Source organism: Convolutriloba macropyga, chromosome 14, assembly GCF_964194025.1.
Source record: "Convolutriloba macropyga chromosome 14, txConMacr16.3, whole genome shotgun sequence".
In the NCBI taxonomy this organism is placed as follows: Eukaryota; Metazoa; Xenacoelomorpha; order Acoela; family Convolutidae; genus Convolutriloba; species Convolutriloba macropyga.
Genome location: NC_134481.1, coordinates 30,905,271 through 30,929,864, shown reverse-complemented (window position 1 = coordinate 30,929,864; position 24,594 = coordinate 30,905,271). Strand labels below are relative to the sequence as shown.

At 37.6% G+C, this 24,594-nt stretch overlaps 1 protein-coding gene across 1 annotated transcript in view; it reads left to right on the top strand.

The window, feature by feature from the left end:
* Positions 1-23,987, top strand: part of LOC142352900 (protein dachsous-like) — a 165,768-nt gene extending 141,781 nt beyond the window's left edge. The window contains exons 38-40 of the mRNA XM_075405055.1: positions 1,417-1,586; positions 22,631-22,760; positions 23,739-23,987. Coding sequence (XP_075261170.1) covers positions 1,417-1,586; positions 22,631-22,760; positions 23,739-23,833 — 395 coding nt within the window. The 3' untranslated portion in view covers positions 23,834-23,987. The remainder of the gene's footprint in view (positions 1-1,416; positions 1,587-22,630; positions 22,761-23,738) is intronic.
* Positions 23,988-24,594: the final 607 nt, after the last annotated feature.

Sequence of the window (24,594 nt, the reverse complement as noted above, 5' to 3'; positions counted from 1 at the left end):
CGGCCAAGAAACATCGATTTTTTCACTTTTTTGTCAAAAAATGCCAAAAAATAACAAAAGTTTAACGAAAAGTAACATGCAAACAACACCCAATTACTCTTTATTAATTGTTCGAGCAAACTTTCACCTTATAAAACTTTGTTGCCCACTCCCTTACAACTAGCATAGAACATTTTATTCTACATTCTTACCTCAAAAATTAACAATTTCTGCACATTTTGGGCCTTTTTTCATCAAAAAATACGAAAAATGTAGTTACAAATTATCACTAAATAAGATTTAATATAAACCCGATTTCTTGACAGTATTCCTCGTACCATATTTTAACCGTTTTTAAATTGTATAAAAATGCTTATTGGCGGCGAAAAACAATTTTTTTTAACTTTTTACTACCAAAAAACAGCAATTTTTGCACTTTTTTTCAAAATTTTGTCTGTTTTTGACGCAAAATGGCTTCGAAAATACACCTTAAGCGCTCCATTCAAACTATTTTCAACCCGTAATTTCACCAAAATTCATTAGACCCCCATATAAAGCATTTCCCGACACAGTAATGAAGCGATAAAATCACTTTTTTAACCATTTTTCAGACAAATTTTAAACCCCAATTTCTTCTATTTTTCAGTCAATTTTCACGATATTTTGTCCCCTATTCATTCTCATGCGCTATTTTCAGTTCGAAACTCTACTTAAAACTTTTCTCCAGGCTTGAAATTCAACAAACTTCCAATTTCATTACTTCGCACTTGCTTGTTAATTCAAACATATGGGCAATAAAACCCATAAAATTAATACCACTTGTGCGGTCTCAGACTCGCAAAACTATTAAATTTCTTACATTGGAACAGAAACTTATCAATTTTAAACTATCTTTTTTCTTCCCTCACCTCAGTATTCCATCAGGTTAGTCACTTTCGCTTTTCAGTCCTTCATTAGTCTCATTAGACTAGAAAAAGGATTCAGAATTTTTAAAAAAATTTCAAAATTTTCGAAAAATTTTACAAGTTTCACTCATTCACCACACCAACTTTTTTCCAAAAATTTTACAAGTTCCAACACTCTCACAACACCAATTTTACAAAAAAATTACAAGTCTTTGTCAACCACGAAAAATAAAATTTTCGAAAAATTTTCGAAAAATTTTACAAGTTTCACTCATTCACCCCACCAAAATTTTTTTCCAAAAATTTTACAAGTTCCACCACTCTCACAATACCAAACTCTCAAAAAAATTACAAGTCTTTCCCAACCTCGAGAAACTAAATTTTCGAGAAATTTTACAAGTTTTCGAAAAGGATACCTAAAAAAGGCCATGCCGGTATTTTAACGGGGGGGGGGGGGGGGGGGGGGACAGGTCCCCCCCCGTTAAAATACCGGCATTTTCACTACTACTTTTGTTTATCAAACATGTTTTAGGACCCCTTGCAGACCGTGGTCGTAATTACCGTGCCACTACACCGAATGCTCGCCAAGCAGAAGGTGTGAAAGTAACGAATGAAAAACAATTCCAAGAGGGCAAGGAGCAATTGGCCAATAAGGGGAGGGCACCTGTGGTTGCAGTCCCGATGGTCACGGGCAATGAGAGGGTTAGTAGATGACTTCTACTGCTTTTTCAGAACAATCTGAGCGTAGTTCTTTAATATGCTATTTCTGCTTTTGATTTCAATTTTCAAATATCTTTTATTCAAATACTCTCCGCTATTTAGATCCTGTTGACTTTTTTTGTATCCATGGAATATTTTGTCTGGTCGACTTGATTTGAGAATCTGAACACACATTGTACGCAAATGTTAGTGTTTAAATTTTGAGGCGAATCGAGGGAAATAGTGACCTGACACTAGGAAGCTCGCTTCAGAATAAGTTCAATGCATGTGAGGATTAAAATCTACTTTTTGAATTATTCAGAGAACCAAACATTAAAAAATGTGAGATCTTTTCAACAATCCCACCCCCTTTTGCAATTCAAAGGGGTTTGGGCGAGCTTGTTAAATAGCTGCAGCTTATTGACCAATCAAAGAAGAGAGTTCACTTTCCATGGATACGAACACTATATTAAACTAAAAAAGAATAAAGTTAACCTTGCTATACTGATTAACCGAATTGGATTATGAAGCGAAAAGATTTTCCAACTTTGGATCATTATTCGGAGTAAACGGTTTAATGAAGTGTGTTAGAATTTCGATCAAACTATAGTCTTAAACTTAGTGAGAATTAGAAAGAAAGTTTGACTTACCAGATTAGAAAGACAAGCAATTTGATTTTGATCAAAGAAATTATATAAATGAATCGTCAAGAAATGGTGCTGAGAATCAATATTCGGTTCAAATTGGTTAATCTAGATAACTATTATTAGAGTTAGATTAATTGATGTAAAATCTTCCCAGCATGTATTAAATGATGACGATATCTCCGGAAGTGTGAATGAATTCTCAGAAAAGTGCAAATGCATTCCATTTATGGTTCCCTTTGCGACTGATTTGCAGAAGCAAACCATATTGGGTAACCTTTGCGACCCCCACTATAAATCACGGTGCTAAGATTAGTTTTGTATTTGACTTTTTCACACTGATAATGGGTATATATACAACTGATTTTTGAGTCCTTTTTCATCCCCAAATTCAAATCACCATCTTGATCTTATAATCAGATCTCTCCTGTAAATCTCTAAATTCTACTGTAAAATATCATTTTGTTATTCTCTCATTTTTGAGAAATTAATTCTTTTACTTAGTTAAAAACGCTTTTTATTCCGCTTGCGAAAGTCCATAACCCAACAGGTTATGGGCCCAGCAATTTTTTAAGTCATAAAATTAATTTCCAAAACAAAACTAATTTGTTGTTGACAGTCATAATCCTTTTCTGCTTAGTACCTTTTCTTTTCACAATTGTTTTGCCTGCTCAAACTTCAATGGATCAACAGACAGTGAAGCTGCTGACCTACACAGGAAAGGCACAGGACTTTCCAATCTGGAGCACAAGATTTGTGGCGATGATGCAGACGAAGGGACTCTACAAATCACTACTGGGGACAGAGGAGCAACCCAATGAGCCTGCGCCACTGGCCAATGGGGCAACCAATGATGAGAAGAAGAACCACAAGGTGCTGAAGGATGCATATGAGAAAGAAGTTGCAGACATCAAGGAGAAACGGAACAATGTGTGGTGCCATCTGGCACTGACTCTAGATGCAACAACCCTCATGCTGATGAGACATGACTGTGTGGGAGATGATGGCATTGGAGATGGAGCAAAGGCTTGGAAGCTTTTGCAAGAGAGATTTCAGAGTGTGGAGACGCCGACAGTGGTGACTTTAGTGGCACAGCTTGCTCGACTGCAGCTCGAGGATTCTGAGGATTTGGACAGCTTCTTCATCAGAGGACAGGAGTTGCTCACAAGGCTACAAGAAGCAGGGGAAGCAGTCTCAGAGACCCTCTTCAACGCCTTGGTCCTCAATGGTCTGCCAATGAGGTATGAAAGTTTTGTAATACAGGAAAGCTTCAACCCGGCAACGAACTTCACAGAGTTGAGGAAAAGGCTGCAGAACTTTCATGAGAGCACGGTGCAGAGACACAAGGGACAAAGTGGTTCAGTGGCACTGGCAGTGAAGCGTGACTTCAAGAAGGGACCCAAGAAAGGAAACTGCTTTGTGTGTGGGATCCCTGGACACTTTGCCAAGGACTGCAGGAGGAAGGAGACAGCACAATGCAGCAAGTGTGGTGAGAAGGGTCACTTAGACAGGGCATGCAAGAGACAAAGAGATGGAGGCAAACATGAGTCAGTGGCAATGGGTCCAACATTGGCTACACCAGACGAGGAATGCTGGGCAGCTCTTATCCAGTGGAAGACAGCAGGCATGCTAGTGGACAGTGGTTGTACAGATCACATAGTGACGAACATCGATGCGTTCCTGGACTTTGTGCCCATTCAATCAGTGGTCAGAAATCCCAACGGAGAGGCTTCCAGAGTGGTGGGCAGAGGCTGTGTGAGGATCAGCATACCCTCAAACAAAGGGGAATTCCAATGCGAACTCAAAAATGTTCTGTGTGTGCCGGACTATTCTTCAAACCTCCTATCAGTCTCAAGATGCACGGAGTGGGGACATAGCTTCACTTTCGAGAAAGGAAACAGCTGCATGAAACTCCAGAAGGGAACTCAGGTAAAACTAACAAAAGAAAATAATTTGTTTTACTTACCCTGCAGCGTTCTAGAATTCAAGATGAGTTCCAACAGCGTGAAACTTGACAGTGCAAGGAAGTGGCACAGACGATTGGGTCATTTGAATCAAGCGGATGTGATCAGGAATGCACCAGAGACAGTGGGGGAACTCGATGATGTATGCAATGTGTGTGCATTGGCCAAGATCACAAAGACTCCAGTACCAAGAGTGGCAGAGACCCAAGCAGAAGAGAAGCTGGAGAGGGTGTTCACAGACGTGATGGGACCTTTCAGAGTAGAGTCACTGTCAGGGTTCCGGTTCTGCATAGTGTTTGCAGACCAATACACGAAGTTTGTGTTTGTGGACTTGCTTAAGGCAAAGAGTGAAGCACTGGCCAGCCTGAAGAAATTTGTTCTCAGTGTGGGGACGCCCAAGAAGCTGAGGCAAGACAATGCGAAGGAGTTTCTCTCAGAGCAATTCGAGACGTACTGCTTAGATGCAGGCATTCTACAGGAGAAGACCATACCAGAGACGCCACAACAGAATGGGTTAGCTGAGAGGTGCAACAGGACACTGCTGGAGATGGCAAGATGTTTGCTCATTGACTCAGGACTTCCAAAGATGATGTGGGGAGCAGCAATTCTTCACGCAGCAAGGATCAGAAACTTGGTTGTCAGACGAGGAGAAGAAAAATGCCCAGCAGAGCTGATGAGAGGTATAAAACCTAAGCTTTCAATTAGTAAATTATCTATTTTTGGTTGCACAGTCTTCATGAGGAAGAGGGACAGAGAAGTCAGCAAACTTGAACCCAAGGCACTGGAAGGAAAGTTTGTGGGTTACACTGAAGGAGAAAACGGATACCTGGTGTACATACCCAACACACGCAAGGTGATGGCAGTTCGAGATGTGATCATCAAGGAGTCTGAAGTGGGCTCAATCCCTGACAACAAAGAAACGGCGGACCTACTAGATGATGGGTCGGAACTGGGAATCTGGCACCCAGATGATGGTCATCAAGACGATGACAACAGAGAACGACAGGACACATCTACTGCAATAAAGGAGGAGTGGCATGACGCAGGGAGCGTGAATACTCAAGAAACAACACTGAGACAAGAGGCCTCGGATGTTGGAGAAACAGCACTAGATGAAGAATCTACTGCAACAAGAGGGAGTCACAGAGACTCAGATTCACTGGAAGACAGTGACACAGAAGACTTCTCACAGTTAGAGACAGTTGGCTTCAATGAAGATGCACTGGAACACGCGGACAGAGCGGAGCCCAGACGAGGGACACGAGCAAGGAATGTTCCGCAATTTTTTGGAGAAGTCAGGACCCATCTTGCTGTGACTGAAGGCGACTATGTGGAACCCAAAACAGTCTACGAAGCCAAGCAAGGTGACGATTGGGACCAGTCGCACCGGGCAATGAAGGACGAGGTCAAGGCACTCCAAGACAACGAGACTTGGAACCTAGTGAGACCACCCACAGACAGGGACGTCATACCGGGCAAATGGGTTTACAAAGTGAAATTGGGACCCAGTAGTCAAGTGGACAAATACAAAGCGCGCTATGTGGCGAAAGGCTTCAAACAAGTGGAAGGACTGGACTACTTTGAGACTTTTGCGCCTACCTGTAAGCCAGAGACATTCAGGATTCTACTTCAGCTATCAGCGAAGCAAGGCCATGTGATGCACCAATTTGATGTCAAGACTGCTTTCCTGCACTCACCAATCGAGGAAGAAGTGTATCTGGAACAGCCACAGGAGTTTGTAAAACGCGGATCAGATGGGGAGAAGTTAGTATGTCGACTAAATAAATCAATTTATGGTTTGAAACAGGCTGCTAACAACTGGTACAAAGAGCTGGCAAACTTCCTACTGAGACAGGGGTTCACCAGAAGCAGGAACGATCACTGCTTGTTCGCAAGATCAGAAGCAGAGGATCACACCTTCATCTTGGTCTGGGTTGACGACATCATAGTAGCATCAAGAAGTATGACAGTGGTCTCTGATGTCAAGAAGGCACTAGAAGCAACCTTTCACATGGAAGACAGAGGGAGACTACACTGGTTTCTGGGTCTAAGAATCAGACGAGAAGAGGGAAAAGTCACAGTCGACCAAGAACGCTACATAGAAATAATGCTTGAGCGGTTTCAAATGGATCAATGCAAACCCTCAAGAACTCCAGCTGATTTGAATTTGAAACTTCAGACAGCACAGAACGGAGACGAAGAAGTGGACCAGAGGATCGACAGAAGCTTGGTTGGATCACTTCTGTATCTGGCCAAACAGACGAGGCCAGACATCATGTTCACAGTCAACATTCTGTCCAGACACATGAATGCACCTACCAATCAACACTGGATGTGCGGAAAACGACTTCTGCGATATCTTCAAGGTTCAAAAGGTTTAAAACTTACTTACACAGAAGAGGCTAGTTATGATTTAGTGGGGGAAAGTGATGCAGACTGGTCTGGAGACGTGAACGACAGAAAATCAACAACGGGCTATTACTTCAAGCTCAACGGACGTGGCGCAGCACTCAGCTGGGGTGTCAAGAAGCAGGCCACAGTTGCTCTTTCTTCATCAGAAGCAGAATATCAGGGCATGGCAGCAGCAGTTCAGGAAGCACTTTACCTGAAACAACTTCTAGAGGATTTTGGCATCCAACAGAAACGTCCAATAGCAATTGGAGAAGACAACCAAAGTGGTATCAGACTCTGCCAAAACCCAGTCATGCACAAAAGGAGCAAGCACATCGAAACAAAGTTTCACTTCATCCGGGACAAAACGGAGGATGGGACTATTTCAATTCATTACGTTCCTACAGACAAAATGGCAGCGGACATCTTCACAAAGTCCTTACCCGTTTCGAAAGTGGAAACATTCAGAGCAGTTTTGATGGGAACAGACTCTACGCAATCAGCTCAAGTCTGAGTGGGGGTGTTGGAATTTCGATCAAACTATAGTCTTAAACTTAGTGAGAATTAGAAAGAAAGTTTGACTTACTAGATTAGAAAGACAAGCAATCTGATTTTGATCAAAGAAATTATATAAATGAATCGTCAAGAAATGGTGCTGAGAATCAATATTCGGTTCAAATTGGTGAATCTAGATAACTATTATTAGAGTTAGATTAATTGATGTAAAATCTTCCCAGCATGTATTAAATGATGATGATATCTCCGGAAGTGTGAATGAACTCTCAGAAAAGTGCAAATGCATTCCATTTATGGTTCCCTTTGCGACTGATTTGCAGAAGCAAACCATATTGGGTAACCTTTGCGACCCCCACTATAAATCACGGTGCTAAGATTAGTTTTGTATCTTGACTTTTTCACACTGATAATGGGTATATATACAACTGATTTTTGAGTCCTTTTTCATCCCCAAATTCAAATCACCATCTTGATCTTATAATCAGATCTCTCCTGTAAATCTCTAAATTCTACTGTAAAATATCATTTTGTTATTCTCTCATTTTTGAGAAATTAATTCTTTTACTTAGTTAAAAACGCTTCTTATTCCGCTTGCGAAAGTCCATAACCCAACAAAGTGCAAAACTTAGAACGGGAACTTAGAATTCAACGGGAACTTAGAATTCACATTGAAGTGAATAAATCTTAATCTTTATTTCGACATTTCGTCTCATCTTCAGTTCAACAAATTCTGATTGAGTTAACGGTTGATCGCTAACTCAGCTAAAGTGCTCTAAGCAGGACATTAACTGCAAAAACTATTGATAGCAATCACATTTGCGTTTCTGTCCTTGAGCCGTATTATATTATTATTATTATTAAATTGACTTGGTACCGGCGGTACTAGAACTACTTTGATACTGTTTTTAGTCCCCCTAATGTGACTCTTGCAGTCTATACTTCGTTCTTATGAATTACTGAAGTAATGTTGCACATATGTCTAGTAAAATTTATTTGCAAAATTTTTTGCAGTCTCATAGTTTGCGAGAATTTTCATCAAATGTTGTGCTTGGTCTGAGTTGTCTAGGTTATCTATCTTCAGACCAGTGCCAATTGTTTTTTTGTACATTTTTAACCTAATTGCTGAAAAACAATTAAGAGATAAGACAAGTGCAAGACAAAAAAATGAAAATAGAGAACGAGAATAAATATTGTGGATTGTTACGAATTTTGCAAATTTCTCTGTAAGAAATTAAGATACACAACAGATAACTCATTTATTTTTGGTAAGCATGGATCATACGAAAGGATTTTTTTTGTCTAAATAAGTCACCAAAATATACGGCCTCAAAAATTTTGTGCAAAATGTCTTTATAAAAAAGGAAAGCATGTTTTAATATAGAACGTACTTCTAAAAGTTTGAAGTTCCGGTTGTTTTTGTTTCCTATTGTATTTTTGCTTTCGTTGAGATAAAAAGTTTTTGGAAAAAATTTTCTCTATGAAGTTCAAGATAAATTAAACAAAAATAATAGTTTCTGGGTTCAATGGAAAGAGATGAAGACTTTGATTCTCTAGTCTAGTGGTTGCGTCACGTTAAAATCTTTATTTTCCGAGGATAAGATTTTTTTTGTTTCTACTTTAGTGGTCGAAACAAGAGCTCTCGTTTCTCTCTACTTTTGTTTCGCTTAACGTAATGGTGTGAGGAACTGTAGTCCTAATCTTTTGTGTTAATGTTGGCCGTCAATGTTTATGACAGAACATATGAATGTTATCATCAGAAACTGCGTCAAATGCAGTAAACTTCAATTCCAGCTTTTTTGGAACTTGGTGTTTTTGAGATGTTATCACAAGTTAATATTTCGTAAACATTCAGCTAATTTTCTTCATTTTTGTTCATTCTTCTGTGGTCACTTTATAATATTTGCTTTCAATATGTTAAGAGTCTTTGTTATAAATTTTTCGACTTACATTTATAGATAAATGATTATTGATGATTTGCTTGGCTGAGTGTTTTTCTGCTAAAATCTTGGCTGATATTTCAAAAAAATCTTTCTTTTAATGAAAAACCGCGTAAAAATCGGCGTATTTTGCCTACTTTTCAAACTTGTGAAAACAGGTGCAACAGGACACTGCTGGAGATGGCAAGATGTTTGCTCATTGACTCAGGACTTCCAAAGATGATGTGGGGAGCAGCAATTCTTCACGCAGCAAGGATCAGAAACTTGGTTGTCAGACGAGGAGAAGAAAAATGCCCAGCAGAGCTGATGAGAGGTATAAAACCTAAGCTTTCAATTAGTAAATTATCTATTTTTGGTTGCACAGTCTTCATGAGGAAGAGGGACAGAGAAGTCAGCAAACTTGAACCCAAGGCACTGGAAGGAAAGTTTGTGGGTTACACTGAAGGAGAAAACGGATACCTGGTGTACATACCCAACACACGCAAGGTGATGGCAGTTCGAGATGTGATCATCAAGGAGTCTGAAGTGGGCTCAATCCCTGACAACAAAGAAACGGCGGACCTACTAGATGATGGGTCGGAACTGGGAATCTGGCACCCAGATGATGGTCATCAAGACGATGACAACAGAGAACGACAGGACACATCTACTGCAATAAAGGAGGAGTGGCATGACGCAGGGAGCGTGAATACTCAAGAAACAACACTGAGACAAGAGGCCTCGGATGTTGGAGAAACAGCACTAGATGAAGAATCTACTGCAACAAGAGGGAGTCACAGAGACTCAGATTCACTGGAAGACAGTGACACAGAAGACTTCTCACAGTTAGAGACAGTTGGCTTCAATGAAGATGCACTGGAACACGCGGACAGAGCGGAGCCCAGACGAGGGACACGAGCAAGGAATGTTCCGCAATTTTTTGGAGAAGTCAGGACCCATCTTGCTGTGACTGAAGGCGACTATGTGGAACCCAAAACAGTCTACGAAGCCAAGCAAGGTGACGATTGGGACCAGTCGCACCGGGCAATGAAGGACGAGGTCAAGGCACTCCAAGACAACGAGACTTGGAACCTAGTGAGACCACCCACAGACAGGGACGTCATACCGGGCAAATGGGTTTACAAAGTGAAATTGGGACCCAGTAGTCAAGTGGACAAATACAAAGCGCGCTATGTGGCGAAAGGCTTCAAACAAGTGGAAGGACTGGACTACTTTGAGACTTTTGCGCCTACCTGTAAGCCAGAGACATTCAGGATTCTACTTCAGCTATCAGCGAAGCAAGGCCATGTGATGCACCAATTTGATGTCAAGACTGCTTTCCTGCACTCACCAATCGAGGAAGAAGTGTATCTGGAACAGCCACAGGAGTTTGTAAAACGCGGATCAGATGGGGAGAAGTTAGTATGTCGACTAAATAAATCAATTTATGGTTTGAAACAGGCTGCTAACAACTGGTACAAAGAGCTGGCAAACTTCCTACTGAGACAGGGGTTCACCAGAAGCAGGAACGATCACTGCTTGTTCGCAAGATCAGAAGCAGAGGATCACACCTTCATCTTGGTCTGGGTTGACGACATCATAGTAGCATCAAGAAGTATGACAGTGGTCTCTGATGTCAAGAAGGCACTAGAAGCAACCTTTCACATGGAAGACAGAGGGAGACTACACTGGTTTCTGGGTCTAAGAATCAGACGAGAAGAGGGAAAAGTCACAGTCGACCAAGAACGCTACATAGAAATAATGCTTGAGCGGTTTCAAATGGATCAATGCAAACCCTCAAGAACTCCAGCTGATTTGAATTTGAAACTTCAGACAGCACAGAACGGAGACGAAGAAGTGGACCAGAGGATCGACAGAAGCTTGGTTGGATCACTTCTGTATCTGGCCAAACAGACGAGGCCAGACATCATGTTCACAGTCAACATTCTGTCCAGACACATGAATGCACCTACCAATCAACACTGGATGTGCGGAAAACGACTTCTGCGATATCTTCAAGGTTCAAAAGGTTTAAAACTTACTTACACAGAAGAGGCTAGTTATGATTTAGTGGGGGAAAGTGATGCAGACTGGTCTGGAGACGTGAACGACAGAAAATCAACAACGGGCTATTACTTCAAGCTCAACGGACGTGGCGCAGCACTCAGCTGGGGTGTCAAGAAGCAGGCCACAGTTGCTCTTTCTTCATCAGAAGCAGAATATCAGGGCATGGCAGCAGCAGTTCAGGAAGCACTTTACCTGAAACAACTTCTAGAGGATTTTGGCATCCAACAGAAACGTCCAATAGCAATTGGAGAAGACAACCAAAGTGGTATCAGACTCTGCCAAAACCCAGTCATGCACAAAAGGAGCAAGCACATCGAAACAAAGTTTCACTTCATCCGGGACAAAACGGAGGATGGGACTATTTCAATTCATTACGTTCCTACAGACAAAATGGCAGCGGACATCTTCACAAAGTCCTTACCCGTTTCGAAAGTGGAAACATTCAGAGCAGTTTTGATGGGAACAGACTCTACGCAATCAGCTCAAGTCTGAGTGGGGGTGTTGGAATTTCGATCAAACTATAGTCTTAAACTTAGTGAGAATTAGAAAGAAAGTTTGACTTACTAGATTAGAAAGACAAGCAATCTGATTTTGATCAAAGAAATTATATAAATGAATCGTCAAGAAATGGTGCTGAGAATCAATATTCGGTTCAAATTGGTGAATCTAGATAACTATTATTAGAGTTAGATTAATTGATGTAAAATCTTCCCAGCATGTATTAAATGATGATGATATCTCCGGAAGTGTGAATGAACTCTCAGAAAAGTGCAAATGCATTCCATTTATGGTTCCCTTTGCGACTGATTTGCAGAAGCAAACCATATTGGGTAACCTTTGCGACCCCCACTATAAATCACGGTGCTAAGATTAGTTTTGTATCTTGACTTTTTCACACTGATAATGGGTATATATACAACTGATTTTTGAGTCCTTTTTCATCCCCAAATTCAAATCACCATCTTGATCTTATAATCAGATCTCTCCTGTAAATCTCTAAATTCTACTGTAAAATATCATTTTGTTATTCTCTCATTTTTGAGAAATTAATTCTTTTACTTAGTTAAAAACGCTTCTTATTCCGCTTGCGAAAGTCCATAACCCAACAAAGTGCAAAACTTAGAACGGGAACTTAGAATTCAACGGGAACTTAGAATTCACATTGAAGTGAATAAATCTTAATCTTTATTTCGACATTTCGTCTCATCTTCAGTTCAACAAATTCTGATTGAGTTAACGGTTGATCGCTAACTCAGCTAAAGTGCTCTAAGCAGGACATTAACTGCAAAAACTATTGATAGCAATCACATTTGCGTTTCTGTCCTTGAGCCGTATTATATTATTATTATTATTAAATTGACTTGGTACCGGCGGTACTAGAACTACTTTGATACTGTTTTTAGTCCCCCTAATGTGACTCTTGCAGTCTATACTTCGTTCTTATGAATTACTGAAGTAATGTTGCACATATGTCTAGTAAAATTTATTTGCAAAATTTTTTGCAGTCTCATAGTTTGCGAGAATTTTCATCAAATGTTGTGCTTGGTCTGAGTTGTCTAGGTTATCTATCTTCAGACCAGTGCCAATTGTTTTTTTGTACATTTTTAACCTAATTGCTGAAAAACAATTAAGAGATAAGACAAGTGCAAGACAAAAAAATGAAAATAGAGAACGAGAATAAATATTGTGGATTGTTACGAATTTTGCAAATTTCTCTGTAAGAAATTAAGATACACAACAGATAACTCATTTATTTTTGGTAAGCATGGATCATACGAAAGGATTTTTTTTGTCTAAATAAGTCACCAAAATATACGGCCTCAAAAATTTTGTGCAAAATGTCTTTATAAAAAAGGAAAGCATGTTTTAATATAGAACGTACTTCTAAAAGTTTGAAGTTCCGGTTGTTTTTGTTTCCTATTGTATTTTTGCTTTCGTTGAGATAAAAAGTTTTTGGAAAAAATTTTCTCTATGAAGTTCAAGATAAATTAAACAAAAATAATAGTTTCTGGGTTCAATGGAAAGAGATGAAGACTTTGATTCTCTAGTCTAGTGGTTGCGTCACGTTAAAATCTTTATTTTCCGAGGATAAGATTTTTTTTGTTTCTACTTTAGTGGTCGAAACAAGAGCTCTCGTTTCTCTCTACTTTTGTTTCGCTTAACGTAATGGTGTGAGGAACTGTAGTCCTAATCTTTTGTGTTAATGTTGGCCGTCAATGTTTATGACAGAACATATGAATGTTATCATCAGAAACTGCGTCAAATGCAGTAAACTTCAATTCCAGCTTTTTTGGAACTTGGTGTTTTTGAGATGTTATCACAAGTTAATATTTCGTAAACATTCAGCTAATTTTCTTCATTTTTGTTCATTCTTCTGTGGTCACTTTATAATATTTGCTTTCAATATGTTAAGAGTCTTTGTTATAAATTTTTCGACTTACATTTATAGATAAATGATTATTGATGATTTGCTTGGCTGAGTGTTTTTCTGCTAAAATCTTGGCTGATATTTCAAAAAAATCTTTCTTTTAATGAAAAACCGCGTAAAAATCGGCGTATTTTGCCTACTTTTCAAACTTGTGAAAAAAAGGGCACTAAAACAATCGCGTGTCACGTCTTTTTTAACTGAAAAAAGAGCTATTTGTTCGTCTTTTTTCCAGCAAAGCTAGCGATTTTTTGCTGATTCAAATTGATTTTCTCCCAATCTTCAAGAAATTCAGCCATTTTGCGCTCACTGGAAATGTCTGCTACATTTTTGATATATGCAACCTTAGCCAAATTACCCTCATTTATTTTGTAATTTTCACTGCGAAATCTGGAAGCTTTTATTTTAAGAATTGCAATATTTTGCAAATTTTTTTGAATATCAGTTTTTTAATTGATTTATTTACTAACAACGCTAGAAAATTAAAAGTCGCAGAGTCGAATCAAGCTAAAGCTAGCTTCACTAAACCGTGGCCAGGTACTGACGAAGCGAACTGCTCGCAGGTCGTTCGAGAGCAATTCGCCCGACGTTAGTCGTTTATGTTTATTAATCTGATGTAGTTTTTTGGTATTGAAGAGCACGGCAGGCAACATGAGGTACGTCAATTTTTAGTTTTACCAATAGTGGATTCATTCTGACGACGCAGCCTACCTTTAATTGAGTGAAATAAGTTTGCATAAGACTAAAAAACAGCTATAAAGTTTTCGAAAAGAATTTTATCAACAATGTAACTGCCTTTGAAAGCATTTGTAGTCTACTGCTCGCATTTATTAGTAGACTAATTACACAGGTGATTGACAAACAAAGAGCCATTGTGTCCGAAGTTGAGCCTTTGCACACGTAAAGAAATAGAATTTATAAATTTATTAGGAGTGATTTGTTTTTGTGTTCTGTTTTTGTTTATATTCAGTTTATAATTTTGTGTTATTAATTTATTTTTTGTCTTTATAAAGTAAACCACGGAATGTTAGGTTGTCTCAATTGGTACTCTACGTAAGAATTTCATCTGTGGGCGTTAAATAATTGGATGATTTCCTTATTTGGGGGCAGTTTGAAATATTCTGTATTTATCCACATTTTTGGCTTATGCTTACTTTTTTTCACGTGGTCATCTCCAAAATTAATACTTTCCGTTTAGACCACGTGTATAACTGAGACAATTTCTGAGTTTTTTTGTTTCATTTGATGCAGGATTTTAATGTTTTGAGCTATTTTGATTTTATCTTTGATATCGTTTGCGCAATTTTTTTATTTAGATTATTTTTTACCTTTTCATATCATCAAGGTAGAAACACATTGCGGTGAAAAAGCATGTCGTGGTCTCGAGCACGAGTAACAAGAATTTTATTATTTTAATAATTGAATTCAAAATGGCCTCTAAGTACAAAAATTCACAGGTATTGATAGTTGCTATCACTATGGAAATTAACAGAACCATCTAGATATAGATAAACTGATATTGGTTCATCTACACCTTAAGTATGAACAACTTTTCCCCTTGCCGTATATGGCAAGTATTAGTACAGTTTTCTGCACTTAACACGTTCTCCTAACCTGAGAACGTGTCATTGATATCTGCAGGAAGGAACATCGAGTTGGTTTATGGCCATCACTGATGGTGGGAAGGTCGAGTTATACGCACAAATTTATGGTTTATATACACCGATAATATTGTGTTGTGAACAAATTTGAAGCGACGATTGTGTTCGAATTAGTAAACATTAAATAAGTTTACTTCACCAACAGGGAAGGAAGTTTTGTTTATATCGAAGTTTTAACTTAAACTCTAAGTTTTGATCTTCGCGATACATCACATGATCCCTCCTTTTTTAGCAGGTTTGTAGGGTTAGCTTCTCCAAATCTTTTTTGCTGTTCTTTTTCTTTCTTGTTGAAGTTCTTGTAGCCCCTGAAGATTGTTCTTTTTCAGTTACTAAAGTTTCTTCATTGGAGTTAGGTGATGCCACGTCTATATTGTCCCTACTGTTCTCAGACTGTGAAACAGTAGATAGCTGATCAGTAGGTTCAATCTTGATGTCATCAGGTTCCAGCCGTGCACTTTGTCACTAAAAGCACTGTCTTGTTTGAATTCTCTGGCTGGGTGAATGAAGTGTTCATTCCATTGCGTGTAATGAAGGTAGCTGGAACTTGATGATGTGCTCGTTGGTTTGAAGAGGACTGATTTGCACAGATCAAAGTCAGCGACTGCTGGAAGTCTCACTTTCCGTCCTAGCATTAGTTCCAAAGGAGTTTTGCCCCGCGTCTTGGGAGTGTTTTGGTGTGTCATCAGAGCCCGCTGTAGGAAAGCGCCAAATGAAACATTCAGATTGGGACTCCAGGCTTGAATAGCCCGTTTCACTGTTTGGACCGCCAGCTCGGCAAGTCCATCTGCTCTTGGATGGTAGATGGGCGACTCCATCTTTTTAATTTCCAGTGATTCACACCACTGTTTTAGGTCACCGCTTACAAACTCGGGACCATTGTCTGATACTAACGTTTTTGGTATCCCAAATCTTGCAACGATTTGACTCAAGTACACCTTCACTGTTTGTGAGGTTCTATTTCGCGCAGGGAAAAATTCTATCAAGCCTGATACCGCGTCTACTATTACTAAGATATTACGTTGGTCCTTAACCCCAGTCCATTTGGAGTCTTTCCCAAACTTCTCCTTCTGGCCACATAGATAGTTTTTCCCCAGTCTCGGCCTGTTTTCTTGGCATTCCTTACATTTACCAACATGTCGAAGAACATCTTGACTGATGCCGGTCTGCCATGCTATCATTCGCTCTGTCATTTATCAACTTTTCTCTGCAAGCTTCATAGGATTTTAACGAAGTTTTCTTAATTTGAAATAGCCAATTTGTAAAAGTTACTTTTACAATTCTTTTTCCAAATTTTTGACTTTTTGGTTTGATTTGTAGGTTATGTATTCAATTAAAATTGTCTATTGTTTGGCGTGGCTTCAGGTAGCAAACACAAAAGAGGAGTTGGTATCAGAAAATAGGAATTTTCAAGATATTTTTTGGGATGTCTTTCTTTGCCTTCACAATCTTTTGATTTTGACTTATATCGTGACAAATCTGACCAGTTTGAGCTCAGGATGGCAAAAACAGATATTTTGTGCGCTTGTGTTTTCAAAGGCGCATTCCTTTGGAGGATGTCAACCTTTATGTCATGGAACAGCTGAAAGTAGTACGCCTTCAAATGTCTCGTTAGATCCATAGGTATAGTTTGAACGTTTAAGAATTCGTTAAAATCTGTTTGAGTGAAAACAGAATACCGATTGCAGTATCATTATCAGAAAAGTTTGTGATCATTTTTTTCTAGGCTTAGCAATTCCTTAAATTGAGCCCTTTCTCTTGTTTTATTTAACAAAAATTTGAGTGAAGATTGGGAACTTGCCGAGCGACCATCATGGTTTCCGTTGCCGCTCTGGATGATTTTTTGGCCACATCATTTTTACTCTCACAGGCATTTTCCTGTGGAGTAGATAAGGGATATTTTGCTGTGTGAAAATTTCTTGTCATTCATTTGTGTGCTTCTGTTATGTCGGTATGTTTTTTTTTTCAATGCCCTTTGCAGGTAAAAAGTGATTAGTTTTTATGAATTGTTTCAAATAACATATGTTTCCTACAAATTGCTGATCTAAAATATATTTGTCTAATTTGCCAGATATTAACGTATACTGAGAGCGCAAAAATCACCAGCTGTTCCTTAAGGGTATTTTTCCAGGATGTTCGTATTCCTGATGTTTTGTTATTTTTCCATCGTTTTGAGAAATTTGAATTCTCACTTTTTTCCTTATTAGGTCAGATGTTTTCAGTGGTGTTTTGATCAAAATAGTATTCGCGTGAACTCTCATAACACATGAAGGCCAACATTATTGAAATTCGAGTCCAATCAGACTTTTCAATTACAAAAATAATTGAGTTAGTTATGAAAAGTTGTCCTAAGAGTTCGCGTAAATTTACTGACTGCGCTCAAATCGTTATTGGTTAAAACGGTGCGTTTTTAGTCAGTAAATAGTTTGCTGATGAGAACTTAAAGTGAACGTGCGTCAGTACTTTTTGCATTGAAAGCGTGCAGTCAAAAATTGTGGAGGGAACTAGAATTTCAATTATGACAAAAAACTATTAGTCCCCCCCCCTCCCCTCTCATCGCTGTTTTTCAACCGAGTTTAGTTTATAACACTTTATCGGAAGTTGAGTGAATTATGGTTATTTTTGCATTCTTGTTGTCGTTATTCGTCAAACTTTGCACGCAATGTACTCTTATGCCATTGTTATTGTGTTACCAAATTCATATAAATAGAATATATTTTGTGATTAGCTTTCTTAATAGGACTTACCACCGCGCAAATAGTAAAGTGCAGTCACCCGCCGTCGCTTAAGTGAACAACTTCTGAACAATCAAAATGTAAAATGGTTTGTTTGTCAACTAATTATAATTTAGAATTTTTTCTGCATGAGAATTTAATACGACGCTGCTAATCATAAAGCAGCTTGAAAAGTTATTAGTCTGTTCGTAAAAGGCTCTTACAGTAATCAGATTTGACCGTCAAATTTTACAATTTGGAGATTTAAAGTTGAGAAAAGTTCAAATAAATGGGTGCGATCGATTCAACAATTAGTGACTCCAGACCCATAACACCAGAAAGTCCAATATATTCGAAAAGGGAGCGATCAAAATTTATGCTTTCGCTCGAAGAATGGAAATCATTAGACAAAGAAATAGCTTACAAAATTTACGCTGAAAACTTTCTTTTGCTGTATAAAAAGGACCAGCATACCGAAAACATTATCACGTCTTATGAACAGAAGTTGGACAAACGTGATTTTTATAAAGAGGCGAAAAAATCGGAAGCCAAAACATCTGTGCAAGTGTCTGCTGCACCTTTACAACCACGTCAGCTCGGATCGTCTTTTGAGGGTCGACATTTATGCAATACTAAGGTGAGACAAACAATTTTCAAGGCGAAGGGTTCATGTTATTAGCTATTTTTTATTACCAATATCACTAAGAATTGAACTAAGCTCTGCTTAATAACCTGTGTTTTTCAATAATAGCAACTGAGCGAAATTTTAAATAAAACATGCATATATTTTTTAATTTTTATATCTGCGGAGAATAATTTTTTTTCAAAGCGAATTGGCAACAGTTTATATGTCTCTTTGGTTTTCCTTGTTCAGAAAGTTCAATGGAGGACATCATGGGTCTTTTTAATGCGAAATGCCATGCAGTTTGTAAAAATGCAACCCGTTAGCCACCTCCAGGAGGAAAGTGCCCCTATTTTTATGTCATTTTTAAATATTGATCTTGATACGAGCTGAGAACAGCTGAAATAGGATCCAAGAAAGAAAAAAAAAATTTGAATCACCAATTGTCGTCCTTAGACTAAGACCATCAAAAATTTAGTGACTCTAGCAAAACATGGTTTTCAGGTGACGCGTATAAACTAATGAATCACATGAGCAAAACACCAGCATTTCCTGATAAACTAAAATACAAGGGATAGTACATTTTTGGCTATAAAGATATAGCGGAAATTTTCAACGAACATTTTTCGACTGTGTTTATGAAAGATAACGCGAGCAAGTTTATATTGACTTAGAATCGAGAACTTTCCTCCTGAGCGATATACAATATAACAAAAAGTTAGATGAAGATGAGAATAAAAACATTAACAGCTGTTTGTAGTCCTCGGACGAATTAGGTAAAAAAAAATTGAAGTTTTGATTCCCACACATATCTAATTATATTTTGTTCATTGTTAGCAGCTGTATAAACAGGTGCCAGTTTCCAAAAATGCTTGAAAATGTCCATGTGCGTCCAAACTTTAAAATCTGAAGCAAATCAGACGTAACCAACTACAGACCTATGGCTATTCTAAGTTCTTTATCACTGCTATTTGAGCGATTAGCTTATCAGCAGTTCGAAAACCTTCTTCAGAAGATTTTAGTAGGCAGCTTGGTTTTAGAAAAAGACACTCAACGATTACTCAACTTGCGATAAATTGCAATGCAAGAATTTTTTATGAAGATTGGGTCATTTGGGGAAAAATGTTTGATCATTATCCAGCTCGGTTAACCCCCTATTTAGTTTGTTTTGATTTTGAATTCTCAAATAAGAGCTTTTAAGAGCGCTGGAAAAATTTATCGGCCACTTATGACCTCAATTGACGTCAAGAACGCAACTTCAACAACAGAATGTTAGAGTTCAGTGATAAGCCTCCTTGAAATTATTGATGCTTGATCCGATTAACGTAATAAAAAGGGGAATTCAACCGATTGAAAATGATAAGAGCACAGGTCTTCAATTTAAATTCCAAGAGAAAAAGAAGCTGAAAGGCCGATATGGGAAAATTCTGCGGTAACGGCAGCCTTTGATAGTGAGTAAAACATTTGCTTAATTAAATACAGAGCGCTTAATTGGTTTTGCTTGTTAATATCTATCAAGTCTTTTTAGAGGTACATTTCATCAGTAGTGCAAACGATATTCTGTATACATCTTCAAAACAGGTTTTTTAATGGCTCATTATGAACGCAATTCTCCTTCACTTATTACATAGGCTGACTTTTTATAAGCTTCAATACGATTGATTTTTAGGAGCCTCTGTTAAATGACAATGATTAATAGCCGCCTCATCTTCTCAGCCGGCTATTATAGCGCTCCTATTTTTTTTACGACTCGAAGAGGAGTATTGGTTTTCTTAAGGTTTTTTTTTTTACCGGAAGTACTATTCGTTCAGATGCTGTTTTGACCTAAAAGCGAAAGTGAGAAAAATTGCCGTGTGAACTAATTTTTTCTGAGCGAGAGAAGTTTTTTGATCATGCGCTGCGTTTAGTGAATGACTTTTTGACTTTGAAAAGTAGTTTTTGACTGAATGGCACATATAGATAACCGTTTTTAGCCGTTTTTTCGTCTAAGTGGCCCATTTTTTTTGCTTGTAATTTGGTTTTTTGTAGATATGATTTTTATTCGATGCTCTATTGAAATGCAAACCTTGGAAATTAATAGCACAGTGTTTTGCAGAGCCTGAAAACGCGTTTCAAGTTCAAAATTGGCATAAATTTCTTGATTTTTTAATTAATTTTTGGCTTTTTTCCTATTATTTTCTTCATTTTTGGATCTTTTAGCCGTCTTTTTGTCAAAAATCAGTCAATATGACAACTTCCCGTTGACAATTCATATACTGGATGCCTCTTTTTACCTCGATGTAATTTTGTTTTATAAAATTGTACATATGCTAATCCGATTTTGGTAGTTTTTTTCCTATTTTTCTCAGATTTTTGTCTGTATTTTGGTTTTAATTACTAGAAATATTCTTTTTGTGCAACATGAGGGGCTTTAATTTCGTTTCAATAAAAACGTCAATAATTTTTTAGCGTTAAATTTTTTGAAAATTAGTTAAATTTCTTTTATAAATGCAGTCCTAAAAATTTTTTGACCTTTTTTTGCAAAACGTTTCAATTTTTCGTATGTTTGATTTCTGCTTTTTCTTTTTTTGATCTGTTCAGGAGGATAGATTTTTGTCTCGGATGTATCGTTGTATTTTTTATGTCTTGAATGCTGAAAAATGAAATGGTGTTAGTTTTTCTTTTTTTTTTAAATTTGATTTTTAAACTTTCAAAGTTTTAAACTTTGATTTGAACATTCAAAAATCAAGAATTAGACTTTGTTACGGTGTTCCTTACATTGTGTTCATATTGTTAACCTTCTAGCTTGTATCATTCTAGCTCTGTCCTGGCACCTACATTTATACTGGTTTTATTTTTTTTCATTTTTTAACAAATTGAATGATTTCGGCTTTTTCCTAGATTTTCATTTCTTTGGGTTGCAATTGATTTCATTCAACATAAGGCAGTACTAAGAGCTTACTAGAAAGCGTTTTCCAGAAAAGCTCTTTATTACTTTTTATTGTATTTTTTTCCGACCTTGGTATTGTTCTTAAACATTTTTTTGCCTTTAAATATTACTCGGTTGCTTTTCTATGATTATTATAATTTTTGAATTAGTTTGAAATGATGTTGTCTAGCATATATACAAGAAGAAAAAAGTATATGTTGTTTTTGTCTTAATTGCGGTGATGAGAAATCTAACTGCAGTAGTTTTTGGATTCTTAACTTTGAGCATTATTTTTTGAAAAAATTAATTTAGTTTCTAAGTTATTATTATCTGCCGTTTGCTTTAGCGATGTTTTTGAGATTAGAATCATGAATTATTTGAGGGCAATTGATAGCCCTGTCAGCTTTTTGAGACTATCAGTGTTTTGACTATCCTAATTATTTTGCACTTATCCTTACCAAACGTTTTCAATAATAAATATTTTTGCGGCATTTTGTTTCTCTTGGTGACAGTGGTTTAAATTTCACCAATTTTTAGATCAGACCGGGGGGGGGGGGGGGGGGGGTAATGAGTTTATGTTTTTAAAAAAAGGTAATAGTTTCAGCTGCAATTAGGGTTTTTGTCAAGTTTTTACGCTTCGAGTCGCTTCCGGAATTCTTCCGGCTATGTTTTTTACTTCGTCGAATAAAAAAATTTTTCGCTTTACCTCATTTTGCCGCTTTTTCAACATTTTGCGTGATATCTTTTTGACTTCTCTAGACTAGTTTCTCTCTTCTCTCATTCTGCTAAAAGTGATTTTGAACATCAGTTGCTCAGCAAAGCAATTCAAAATGAACAGAGTCAGTATAAAAAATTGAAGTCAGAAGTAGAAACGGGATAAACCCATAAAGCCCAATTTTAGATGCCCGCTATTTGAACGTCGTTACTATAAGTCTTAGTTACCATCTCTAATGCTTATTGGTATTGATAGTAGCCCCTGTAGCCTCTCTCTAAGAAACAGAAGTACGTTATCTTCAACTATGAAATGCCATCAAAATAAATCGGACTTAAAAAAATGTTTTTCTACAAAAATCTTTTTTTTTTCAATATCTTCTATTCTTTCAATCCCAATCGTGCTTATTGGAATCAACGGCGGCTATTTTCCGGCAATCTGCCGGGTATGTTTCAATTATGGTTTTCGATTCAGTCACTGAACTTGTGTTCACAATTTGTCTCTTTTCAGCCCCAGCAAGTTAATCTGCAGAGGAACACTTCGGTGGACCTGACGAATAAGCAGGTGCTGCAGGTCAAACCAAAGGAGGCAGTCGACCCAGCGTCTCTGGAGAGGTTCGACGGAATGACCCAGGACCCCAGTGAGTATTAGTCCAGTATCTTACATATAGTCGTTCAGTAATCTTAAGATTCAATTAAAGACTTGGCAAAGCTTGGTCAAGATTTGTAAAAATCTTAGGAATTGATTCAAGACCTGCCAAGTCTGAAAACAGACATGAGCCGAGCTTTGATGCAATATTGATGCAAAACCTGTAGTTTGACCAATTCAATGCTGATTAAGACTTGTCATCTGGAAGAAATGACTCACTTTAATTCTCATCTGTTGATTATTCTGGCCACTGAGATACGTAACTAATCCAATTTTAGCCGCCTTAAAACATGCACGTGAAAGTTTTAAAATGCAACTTTTCTTATGTAGTGACTACATCAGAAGTCTCAAAACCTATACGTAATGGCGCATTCAGAAAAAATTACTCAAAGCGTGTCTAATATAATAGGAAAAAGGGGCAGCTGAGAACAGGCCGCTTTAGCCTAATGATGTTCCGCTGCGATTACGCAGGAACCAAAGTTATTATTATTATTATTATTATTATTAATTAATGTGAGCGCTCGAATCATGCATTCAGATATTAAAATAAATTGGACGCATATTAGTAGCTAAATTTGCCTTGCTGAAAAGCGGTACCTGCTGTGGTGAGTTTAATGTCTTAACGGTTATTTTTTCAAAAACCCCAACAGGTTTGTTAAATTGAGGCGGGATATTGTACAGAAGCTGATCGCAATACACAAACATACATCTCATGCGCAAACAAACCAAAAATGTTTAAAAAAATGAGAAGTCATTTGATTTTTACGCGAAAAATTATGTTTATTACAGAAAAATCGGGGTTTTTTCACACGATTTTTCGTGTGAATCACGCGAAAAACCACGAGATTAAGGATTGAAAATACACGATTTTTCTTGTAATTGGGCATTTTTCGTGTGTCACTTTTTTCCCGAGCAGCTTCGAATAATAACTCTTCAAACGTGAAATGCCATTGTTTGTTACTTATTTCAGAAACAGGGAGGTACTATGCGTACGTGAGAGCCACGAACGAACGCAAATGGCTCTCATCAAAGGAAGTCCAAGTTCTCAAAGCCAAATTTGGATAATCTACTGACGAATTATTACACCCACTGACGGAACAGGACTCACAATACAATCTTAGTTCAATTAAAACCATCAACAACTTGATATTATACATAATTAAATGTTCAATTTTACCCCTTCTCCACCCCCCCCCCCCCCCTCCCACTCCAACTGTAACTTCAACTTTTGAGTGATCTAGCCTGTTTTTAGCTCCAATTTTGCGTTCTTTGATTTACAAGATCCCCTATTACAGTTCTGTTTAAATATAAAGCAAGTTACCCTGTGTCAAATTGTCTTTTGAACTCCAGGTTTAAAAATATCATTCTCACTGAGTGATGTGCGGGGGGGGGGGGTTAAACTAAGTAGATCAGCTTTAGTTTTAGCTATACACTTCAATGCCTTCGAGCCAATGCTGGTTCTTTTTCCTTAAACTTTCCTTTTTTCCTGAATTTCGAGGGCTGTAGTAGCAATTAACTATCAAAACATTATTGCAACACGACGTTTAAAATTGGATTTGGCTTGTTTATTTGCTTCTCTCATAATGCTCTGAATGAATCGTAAAACTCACTGACTTTTCGATTAGTATAAAACTTAGTAAAACTGCAAAGTTATGAGAGAATGGAAAAATTTATTGTTCCAAGGCTGACTGCATAACTGCTTCCTGATTCTGTTTTCTGTAGTTACACAAATTAAAACGTAATGTACAAATGTAAATGTTGTCTATAACGAATTAATTTAAGCTGTTTGTCTGCATTTAAAGTTTTCTTTGTTCTTTGTTTGGCAA